Source organism: Pezoporus wallicus, unplaced genomic scaffold (assembly GCF_028554395.1).
Source record: "Pezoporus wallicus isolate ANWC-B61680 ecotype Strahan unplaced genomic scaffold, APGP_CSIRO_Pwel_v1 contig_14477, whole genome shotgun sequence".
NCBI lineage: Eukaryota > Metazoa > Chordata > Aves > Psittaciformes > Psittacidae > Pezoporus > Pezoporus wallicus.
In genome coordinates, this window is record NW_026637052.1 from 249,179 (window position 1) to 259,570 (window position 10,392).

A 10,392-nucleotide genomic window follows, 5' to 3' on the forward strand; every position below is an offset into this window, starting at 1 on the left:
TGAGCACAGAGCCATTTATTGTCAGCAGCTTGGAGAACCAGGCTTGTGTTGGACATTGAATTCCATGAGGTTCTCCTCACAAGCAGCAGTGGAAGAGCAGCAAAACCCAAGTCAAATCCAGGCTGGGCAAAAAGCCCCCCCTTTGCCCTGCAGGCAGCTGGCCAGGAGCTCAATGGCACCACAAGCATCAGTGCTTCTTGCTCAGTGCTCCTGCCCATGGGTAACTTGAGCTTTCCCCTCCCCTTTCTTTGCTGTTTGAGGTCGGGTTTGGGATCAAGTGTTGCCAAAGGCTGGAAAACCCCCTTGTGCTCAGGCCTTCATAAGCATCCCCTACCCCGTCCTGCAGCACAGCATGGGCCGGGCGGGGAAAAACCATGTTAAAAGGGAGAAAAACCTGGGTTTTCCCTGCCTTTCAGTGTAGGGAATGCCCCCAAACCATGGGCTCTTGGCTGCTGCATTGGGAGGGGGCACATGGAGGTGGCTCAGGGGCCGCAGTAGCGAATGCAGCTGGGAGAAAGGCCCTGCAATACTCTGCAAAGTGACCCGAAAGCACCCAAAAATCACCTATGGGGACAGTGCGAACAGCAGAACCACACTGGCACCACTAACACAGGCAGGAAGCAGCCCCAAAACACTCGTGTGAGGGAGAGCTACTGCTCTCCTGCCTCCCTGAGCTGAGCCAATGCAGCCCCTGCGCTCCCTGAGCATCCTCCTGCAGCCAAGCTCCCCCAGCTAAAGCGAGATGCAGGCTCCCTGCACATCAGCGGTGCACGCTGCCAGCCGTGCGGAGCTGCACAGGGCTTTAAACCTTCAAATAGGCTCCTCAAAGTGTGAAAAAAGACAAAAATCAACAGATCTGGAGGTTTTCCCCCCCCATCTGTGAGCCCCTCCGAGGCAGCAAGGGGCAGCGTGGCTGTGGGGAGCAGCACCGCGCTGCAGCTCAGAGGAGGAGGATCTGCTTTGAGGACGTGAAGGGCTTCATGGCAGCTTCCAGAGCCTCCCTGTAGTCCTGGAGAGGGACCTGGGTGCAGGTGGGTGCGGTGAGGTGGCCCCTGCGGATGAGCTGGCACAGGGCATCCATCATGGTGGCCACGCTCTGCTGGTCTGCGAGGGAAGGAGGGAGCTCTCACCCCTATATCCCGGGCCAGAGCCCCGCACGAAGCCATGCAGGGTCCTGGGGTGTGATGTGCTCTCAGCTTGGATATGTGGGATGGGGCAAGAGCGCCGTGGTGGAACTCCAAATCCAAGTCCCAGCCGCAAGACCCAGTGCGGGTGCTTCAGCTGCCCCAAGGACTTACACCAGAATCACAGAAGGGTTTGGGTTGGAAAGGACCTCAAGATCATCCAGTTCCGACCCCCTGCCATGGGCAGGGACACCTCCCGCTAGCCCACATCACCCAAGGATCCGTTCCCCCTGGCCTGGAGCGCTGCCAGGGATGGATGCTCTCACTGGTGGTTTGGCCCCCATTCCGGTGCTCACCCACTGCATCAGTGCCACCCCTCAGCACCCCCAGCTCACCCTGCTCATGGTCCTTCCTCCACTGCGTCATCCAGAAGCCGCGGAGCCGCACGTCCCGGAAGATGAAGGCGCTCTGCGGGGAGAGGGATGGGAGAGCCCAGAGGAGATGCTGGGTTTGATGCTCTGCCTCTATGGGGCCATTTCCCTGCTGGGATTTTACAGCAGCCCAGATTCTCCATTGGAAAAGGCAAGAGGCCTGTGCTGGGTGCAAAGCAGCCGGGCCCATAATGGACCCCATCACTTAAATAAAGAGAAGATTGGAGGCTCCCAGTTTGCAGGCATCTCCTTGGCCTCCTCTGGCCTCGTTCCAGCAGCTCCACGTCCCTCTTGTGCTGTTGCCCCAGAGCTGGACCAGGACTGCAGGGGGGGTTCTCCCCAGAGCGCAGCAGAGGGGGAGAATCCCCTCCCTCGACCTCAACACGCCCTGGGGGACACCAAGAAAACCTCCAGTACTCACCACAGGCACCATCACAGGCTGCTTTGCCATCCCACCGTAGGTGACCATGGTGCCTTTGGGCCTGGAAGAGGAAAGGGGGAGCTGGTTAAGTGGTCCCCAATTTGACCTTGCCCAAGCCACCACCCGGTCAAACTTACTGCAGATGCCGCAGCATCTCCGTCGTGCTTTTGCCTCCGACGCAGTTCAGGGCGAGCCGGGGCTTTGGGATGCTCTGCAAGAGTGTATTGAGGGGATGCCCAAATTTTAGGGCTCCTTTGAAGGATGGGATCGTGGTCCCTGAGAGATCAGCTGCCTTAACCTCACCAGTTACTTGGGGACAGCAAGGTCTGTAACCTGGCCCTCACAGTAGCAGCAAAAGCCCTCAACTCCTGGAGCTAAGTCCTGATCTAGAGAGAGATTTGTCCTTCCCACCATTCCTGCACCACTGGACTGCAGGGAGAGCCCTGGATGGTCTCTGCTGGCATCACCATTGGGGTACCTTAAATATATCTTTCATTTCTGGCTTTCTCAGCATCTCCTCTGTGACAACATGGTCGGCACCCAGGGCCGTCAGCCTCTCCACCAGCTTTGGGAGATCAGGCCTGGGGGGAAGAAAAGAAACCAAAGACTCAATGAGCCAGAAAGCAGAGAGTCCCCTTCCCCTCCCTCCTGCTTGGACTGGGGACAAGAGGGCAGAGGCTGGGGGACAGCTTGGAGCAGCAAAGAGGTGAAAACCCTGAGGTGGATGAGCAGAATGACCAGATCCAACTCCCAAACATGCCTAAGCATGGCAACCACCAGCTTGCCATATGGCCAACCTCCAGCCCAGGCTGAGGGCAGCTCCTGCCCTACAGGAGACCTTCCCCTCTCCCCATGGACCCACCTGTCCCTCACCACGTTGACGGTCTTGATGCCAGAGGCTTTGGCAATCTGGATAACAGCCTGCCCCACGCCGCTGTTGGCAGCGTTCTGGATGACGGAGTCACCTGGATATGAGCAAACCCGGAGTTTCACTGCAGGAATGACTGGCAAATCCACCTGGAATACTCCTTCCACCCAGCAAAGCCGTACCTGGCGCCAGGGTCTCGAAGTCAGCCAGCATGCGGTACGCTGTGCAGGGGTTGACGCTCAGGGTGGCGGCGCTCAGCACCGGGATGTCACTGGGCACCTTCAGCAGCATCCGCTCAGGGAACACCCCCTGCGTCCGCCACGTCCCTGGGTACCAGCGGCATCGCAGGCAGGAAGGTGGGCGAGGAAAGGAAACGGTGATGAGACCCTCACCACGCACCACAGCCTTGGCGCTGGTCACAGCAGCATCACCACGCGGGGGGAGTGCTTTATGAAACAGCCTCCCCCATGGATACGGCCAAAACAGTGCAAAAGGCAGGGGATGGATCCCCCGCTGCCTGCTGAGATTTATCACCCAGCCAAGGCGAATCATTTCCCAGAGGGATAATGAGACCAGGGCTCCCTGGGTGCAGGGAGTGTGTGGAGATAATGGAAATACTCCCCATCCTACAGATGAGCCCATATATTCAAAGCCAATTTAGTTAGATTTACTCCCTCTATACTTAGATCCGATTTAACCCCCTACCATCCATTTACTTCTGCTTTTTATGTTTAAAAATATCACATTTGGATCTCAACGACATCACTTGCCTTCTCCCATTAAGCAAGGAAAAAAAAAGCCTTTTAAGAGGAAACAGGCGAGGAACAAGCTGCTGCACTAAACCAGAACCCATCATTTGTCTGGCCATTGGCATTTTGGAGGAGCACAAGAGACATTTGTTGGAAAATAAATCCCCCTGCTTTCCCATCAGAGCACTATTAAAGAGAACACTGTAATGAGATGTAACCATGACCTTGCACAGGGTAAATGCTTTATCCCAGGTCCTTAAAGAAGTTCTAAGCAGATGTGACAAAACATGCTTGTTCGGAGATTGCTGTGATGCTTTTTACTGGCACAGAAGCCCCATAAAGGGTCTATGCTATAGAAAAGTGAATTATTTCTAAGTTCAAGTTTAGCATAAGTAATGGCATCGCTGTTGTAAGTGCTCCAGGTTTCTGCACTGCACGTGTCCCATGCACAGGAGCCTCTTCCCTGGGGAACCCCATCCTTCCCTTGAGCCCCCCCTGCATCCGCAGAGCATCACTCACTGTGGTCAGGAATCAGACACTGAGCTTGCTTTGAAAAGAAACATGTTAAAACTAAAAATAACCCCTGGAAATAACAGAACTTAAACCAAGATATAAAGAGGTGAGAAATTAAGATGCCTTGGATGCAGGTTTGGGCATCCCAAAAACCCCAAGAAGGTGCTCTGCAGGTAGGGGGGATGCAGGAAGAACTCACAAGGGAGCAAGGATCATAGAATCCCAGATTGGTTTGGGTTGGAAGGGACCTTAAAGCTCATCCAGCTCCAAATCCTGCCACAGGCAGGGACACCTTCCACTAGAGCAGCTTGCTCCAAGCCCCTGTGTCCAACCTGGCCTTGAACACTGCCAGGGATGGGGCAGCCACAGCTTCTCTGGGCACCCTGGGCCAGCACCTCAGCACCCTCACAGGGAAGAGCTTCTGCCTTATCTCCAACCTGAACTTCCCCTGTTTCAGTCTGAACCCATCACCCCTTGTCCTGTCCCTACAGTCCCTAATGAAGAGCCCCTCTCCAGCATCCTTGTATCCCCCTTCAGACACTGGAAGCTGCTCTGAGGTCTCCACACAGCTTCTCTGCTCTAGTCTGAACAGCCCCAATGCTCTCAGCCTAGCTCCATACAGGAGGTGCTCCAGCCCCTGCTCATCCTCGTGGCCTCCTCTGGCCTTGCTCCAACAGCTCCATGCCTTTCTGATGCTGAGGACAACAGAGCTGCACACGGTGCTGCGAGCGGGGTCTCAGGAGAGCGGAGCAGAGGGGCAGGATCCCCTCCCTTGTCCTGCTGCCCACACTAAGGTGCCCCAGCCGTGCCGTGCCTCCTGGCACTGAGGATGCCGGGCGCGCACTCACCGAGTCCGGAGGTGGCCGGGATGACCCAGTCCCCAGGTTTCAGAGCTGCCACACGACTCCCGACCTCCAGCACCTCCCCGACACCTTCATTGCCTCCCACAGCCGGCAGCGGGGAGAGGATGGCGTACGTCCCTGCCGGGAAGCCAGAGGTGAGCATCACACGCCAGGCCTCCCCATCCCAGGTTCCACTTCCAAACCCTCCAGGACATCCTGCCGGGAGCATCCCGCAAGATCCAGCATGCACAAAGGATGCAGCCGGAGTGGTACCTTGGATCATATTGATGTCAGCAGGATTGATGGGAGCTGCCAACATCTTGACGTGGACATCGGTGTCCCCCAGCTTGGCCACTTCGATGTCCTTCAGTCTGAGCAGGGAGACACAAAGGAAAAGTGCATTAATACAGCCTTGGATGATGTTCTACCACCAACTACTTGAAATCCCTTCCTTTTTCATAAAGGAGGTTAAATATTGAGGTTAAAGTTAATACCATGCAGCGCCTCAACCCTGAGCCAACACCTTGGGCATCAACTGATTTCCATCCCACTTAAAAGACCTATCGGATTAGACAGACTTTTGATGGCAATAGCCTAACAAAACCCTGGGTCACCAAGCAAGAAAGTCACTGATCTTAACAAATTCAACAGGTTACATACAAAAATGCAGCAGTTTGGGGATTCTGGGGCTTATCCTGCCCCACTTGAGCATTACAGGAACTTGGGTACCAGCAGCAGAAAGGAGAAGTGATGAAGCACAAGACTTGCACAAGCAACAGGGCGAGGGCAAATCAGCAGCACTGTTGCACAATGGCCATAAGGGAAAAGCAAGTGTCCATGCCCCCGAAACCCCACTGGGTTTTGTGTCTGGCTGCACCCAGATGATGTACGGGCACCTCCTGTGGTTTTAGGGGTGATCTGAGTTGGTGCAAGCAGGGCAGCAAGTCCTCGAGGTGTCGTCCCTTGGCAAAACACGGCATCAAATTCACCAAAATGGGACTTTCGCCATACCCCTCCCCGCAGTGCACCCCACTACAGTCCCCCTGTACCTGCACCCCCGCAGTGCACCCCACTACAGCCCCCCTGTACCTGCACCCCCGCAGTGCACCCCACTACAGCCCCCCTGTACCTGCACCCCCGCAGTGCACCCCACTACGGCCCCCCTGCACCCCCCCGTACCTGCACCCCCGCAGTGCACCCCACTACGGCCCCCCTGCACCCCCCGTACCTGCACCCCCGCAGTGCACCCCACTACGGCCCCCCTGCACCCCCCGTACCTGCACCCCCGCAGTGCACCCCACTACGGCCCCCCTGCACCCCCCCGTACCTGCACACCCGCAGTGCACCCCACTACAGCCCCCCTGTACCTGCACCCCCGCAGTGCACCCCACTACGGCCCCCCTGCACCCCCCCGTACCTGCACACCCGCAGTGCACCCCACTACGGCCCCCCTGTACCTGCACCCCCGCAGTGCACCCCACTACGGCCCCCCTGCACCCCCCCGTACCTGCACACCCGCAGTGCACCCCACTACGGCCCCCCTGTACCTGCACCCCCGCAGTGCACCCCACTACGGCCCCCCTGCACCCCCCCGTACCTGCACACCCGCAGTGCACCCCACTACCGCCCCCCTGTACCTGCACCCCCGCAGTGCACCCCACTACGGCCCCCCTGCACCCCCCGTACCTGCACCCCCGCAGTGCACCCCACTACAGCCCCCCTGTACCTGCACCCCCGCAGTGCACCCCACTACGGACCCCCTGCACCCCCGTACCTGCACCCCCGCAGTGCACCCCACTACAGCCCCCCTGTACCTGCACCCCCGCAGTGCACCCCACTACGGACCCCCTGCACCCCCCGTACCTGCACCCCCGCAGCGCACCCCACTACGGCCCCCCTGCACCCCAATACATCCCATGTCCCCCCTTACTGCACCACGGCAGCGGGCTCCCCGTGTCGCTCATAGAGCAGACCCCGGGCCACCCGCAGCACCCGCGCTGCCGCACGCTGCATTTCGGCTGGGTTCGGCTGAGCTCGGCTCGGCTCGGCCCTGCCCGGCCCGGTTCGGCTCAGCTCGGCACTACTCGGTTGAGCCCGGCGCGGTCACCGGCAGCGTCACGCGGGTAGCCCCGCCTCCTCCGGGTCGGCCCCGCCCTCCGCCGGCCTTAAGGCGGCCCGGGCACACATGCGATGAGCCGGCGGGGTCTCTGTAGGGCAGCCCGGGGGTCTCCCGGCACCCGCGGGGCCGGGCTCCTGCTTCCGAGGTTAACTGAGGCATGGGCAGAGCCGAGCCAGCCCGGAGGCCTCGGTGATGGGCGCAACGGGAGCTGTTTTGGGGAGAATACCCCCTTTCCGATGATTTATTAATGGGGGCTCCCAGCCGCCCAGGAGGGGATGTCCGTGCTTCCCGTCGCTGGGGCGGGGGGGGGGGGGGGAAGCCTTATGGCAAACGATGATTCCTTCAAATAGCAGATGCCTGACACAAGTGGTGAGACAAGAACAAGTAATAAATCCTGCTCCTGATTTAATTCACTGTTTTCTATAATTATCTTGAAGGAAAGGTCTCATTTATCCTTCTAATTAAAACTGATGAGATCGGAGGGGAAAAAGGGAAGCGCAGGCGCCTGTCTCGCTGATCTAGCTGTCACACAGAGCAAGCACCGGGTTTAAAACTAATTCCTGCTTTCACAGAGGGGATGGAATCCTGTGACTGGGTGCTGGGAGAGCTCGGTAAATCCCGGTTTGCTCATCGCAGCCTGCTTCTGTGTGCAATTAGCAGGTTCCTTCGTTAACACCATCCCTCCCCTCGCCCGCTTGGCACCATGGAGGAGAGCACCGAGGGCACGATGGGGTGAGAACCTCGTGCTGGGGTCTACAGACAACCCACTTTGGACAAGGGCCTGTAGGGACAGGCCAAGGGGAATGGCTTTAACCTGCCAGAGGGGAGACTGAGATGAGCTCTTAGGCAGAAGCTCTTCCCTGTGAGGGTGCTGAGGCGCTGGCACAGGGTGCCCAGAGAAGCTGTGGCTGCCCCATCCCTGGCAGTGTTCAAGGCCAGGTTGGACACAGGGGCTTGGAGCAAGCTGCTCCAGTGGAAGAGGTCCCTGCCCGTGAAACTGGATGAGCTTTAAGGTCCCTTCCAACCCAACCCAGGCTGGGATTCTTGATTCTAAGATTATCCCACTCTACTCGGCCCTTTTCAGGTCACACCTGCAGGTTTGGTCCCAGCATCTTTACCCTTGGAAGGAGCAGTGCTGAGCGTGGTGGGCACCATCTCCACCATGACTGCTGCTTTAAACCAGCACTTCCACTGAATCACAGCAATAAAAAACAGGATTTTGCTTGCCTCAAACCCTGCAGCTTCCCGAGGATGCCCAAAGCGTTCCAGGTGGGGTGGCTCCGGCCTGGAGGAGGATGCTCGCCTGATGGGAGCAAGCGCCCACACTCTGCACCACGTGGCAAAGGGTTAATCCCTAATTACGCTGGCATAATGAGCTGCTTTTCCATACCCTTGGAAACGTATGGATCCCCAAAGCGGGGCTGGCAGACAATTTATGATTATTTTGTTAATGTTTCTCTTGTAACAAGCACAGTTTCCTGGTGATTAATGACCACTTCAGAGCCTGGAATTGCATTTTTGTGTTGGTTAGGAGAGTGGCATGAAAACCCGCTTTGTAGCCGAGGCTTTTAAGAGTGGATACGGAGAGGAGGAAGAGGAGACGGTTTCCTCAGCACCCGGCGCCGCATTGGGTGCTCCAGCCAGGGGAAGGAGTGATGCTCTTGCTCCCCTCTCCTTTAACCCCCAGCATTGCTAATGAGCCATAATTTATCACAGCCTTGATTAATTATTCATCCTCATGCGTGGCTGGAAAGCAAACCCACTGTTTATAAGGGGGGTTTACTCTTGCAGACGTGGAGCCTGGGGGGATGCAGGGATGGGTGGGGGTGACACCAAGGTGATGGTTGCTGTGATTTAATCCCTACACCCTCAAGAGCTGGTTTACAAGGGACACCTCAAGAGCAGTGGGTTCAGCCTGACCCCGTGGGTGCTGCGCTGCCTCCGGCTCTCCCAGCCTGCATTGAGTTAATGTGGAACTATTCATTAACTGCTCCCAAGATGGGCACACTTTTTAATTAAGGAGAACAATAATAATCTATTGCCTCTTTGGTGGAGAAATGGAAGGTGTGTCGGCTTTGCTTAGGAACGGTGAAGAAAGTTGAGTCTGGGGAGGTTTTCTTTGGGGGATGCTCAGCGTCGGGTCTCAGCGGCTTTCCCATGGCAACCAGATGTGGTCCAAGCTTTGCTGGACCTCCTGGAGACCCAACCCCGTTGCAGGTGGTCTGGGTTGGGATGCTGGGCTGGGATCCAGCATGGACGGGGCTTGGAGCAGCCTGCTCTAGTGGAAGGTGTCCCTGCCCATAGCAGGGGGTTGGAACTGGATGATGTTAAGGTCCTTTCCAACCGAAACTATTCAAACCCCGGCCTTGAGCACTGCCAGGGATGGGGCAGCCACAGCTTCTCTGGGCACCCTGTGCCAGCGCCTCAGCACCCTCACAGGGAAGAGCTTCTGCCTAAGAGCTCATCTCTGGCAGGTTAAAGCCATTCCCTTTGGCCTGTCCCTACAGGCCTGTGTCCAAAGGGATTTGTTTGTAAGCCCCAGGACAAGGTTCTCACCCACATCATGCCCTGGGTGCTCTCATCCGCTGCTGCATATGCCAAGGGAGGAGAGTTTTCCCCTTGCATGAAATTGAATCAAAGCAAACCAAACAAGCTGTAAAACCGACTGAAAAATAGGAATAAATAAATGCTGGATGCAATATTGTTCCCTCCTTTCCTTCCAGCAGGGCTGTAACTGAAGGCTGGATGTTCACCCTGCGCTCAGGCTCCAGCCTGTCAGCGCCGAGAGATGATGATGAGAAATTGGAGCAATATCCAAACCCCAGGCCTGGAAATAAAGAGCATTTGTGAGCTGGGATGTGATCAGAGACCCAAAATGCCCCTGGTTGATTTACATCCCTCTCTCCCTAAAAACCAACCATCCCGAGGCGATACCAGAGGAGGCAGCACCGAGAGTTTGGGGGTTAAAAGTGGTTTATAACAATCCCAGGAGCAAACATTGATGCTCCCAGATGGCTCTGGAAAAGGGGAGGGAACTGACCCTGACCTTTGCATCCCAAATAACGGGGGTTTTAACTGTTCTGCACAGCACCGCTGGTGGATGCTGGGTTTAGGGAAGTGGAGAGCTGTTCCCCCGCTTCCCCCTCGCCATCACAGAGGTCTTTTCAAGAGGTATTAAAAGAGACAGAAATGACCCCAAATGAAATAAATAAGCCCCAAACAGGCTTATGCAAATGGCATGGGTCTTTAGTCTAGGCCTGCCTAGATTTTCCAACAAAATCCCTTTAAAATCCCACAGGGAGAATGTGAGGACATGCAGAGATCA

The 10,392-nt window shown here is 56.7% G+C and overlaps 1 protein-coding gene across 2 annotated transcripts; it reads right to left on the reverse strand.

Moving 5' to 3' along the window:
• Positions 1-920: 920 nt before the first annotated feature.
• Positions 921-7,014, reverse strand: MECR (mitochondrial trans-2-enoyl-CoA reductase). 2 transcript variants are annotated; one of them, XM_057402901.1, is made up of 10 exons: positions 6,879-7,014; positions 5,222-5,319; positions 4,955-5,086; positions 3,027-3,170; positions 2,839-2,941; positions 2,455-2,557; positions 2,114-2,187; positions 1,977-2,037; positions 1,520-1,592; positions 921-1,104 (listed from the first exon to the last, which is right to left on the reverse strand). In XM_057402901.1, exons 1-10 carry the CDS (start codon positions 6,959-6,961, stop codon positions 941-943), a joined length of 1,035 nt encoding a protein of 344 aa, XP_057258884.1. In that variant the 5' UTR covers positions 6,962-7,014; the 3' UTR covers positions 921-940. The 2 variants fall into 2 exon arrangements, with proteins under 2 accessions (XP_057258884.1, XP_057258885.1); XM_057402902.1 differs by having other exon boundaries at positions 6,884-6,957.
• Between the last annotated feature and the right edge of the window lie 3,378 nt (positions 7,015-10,392).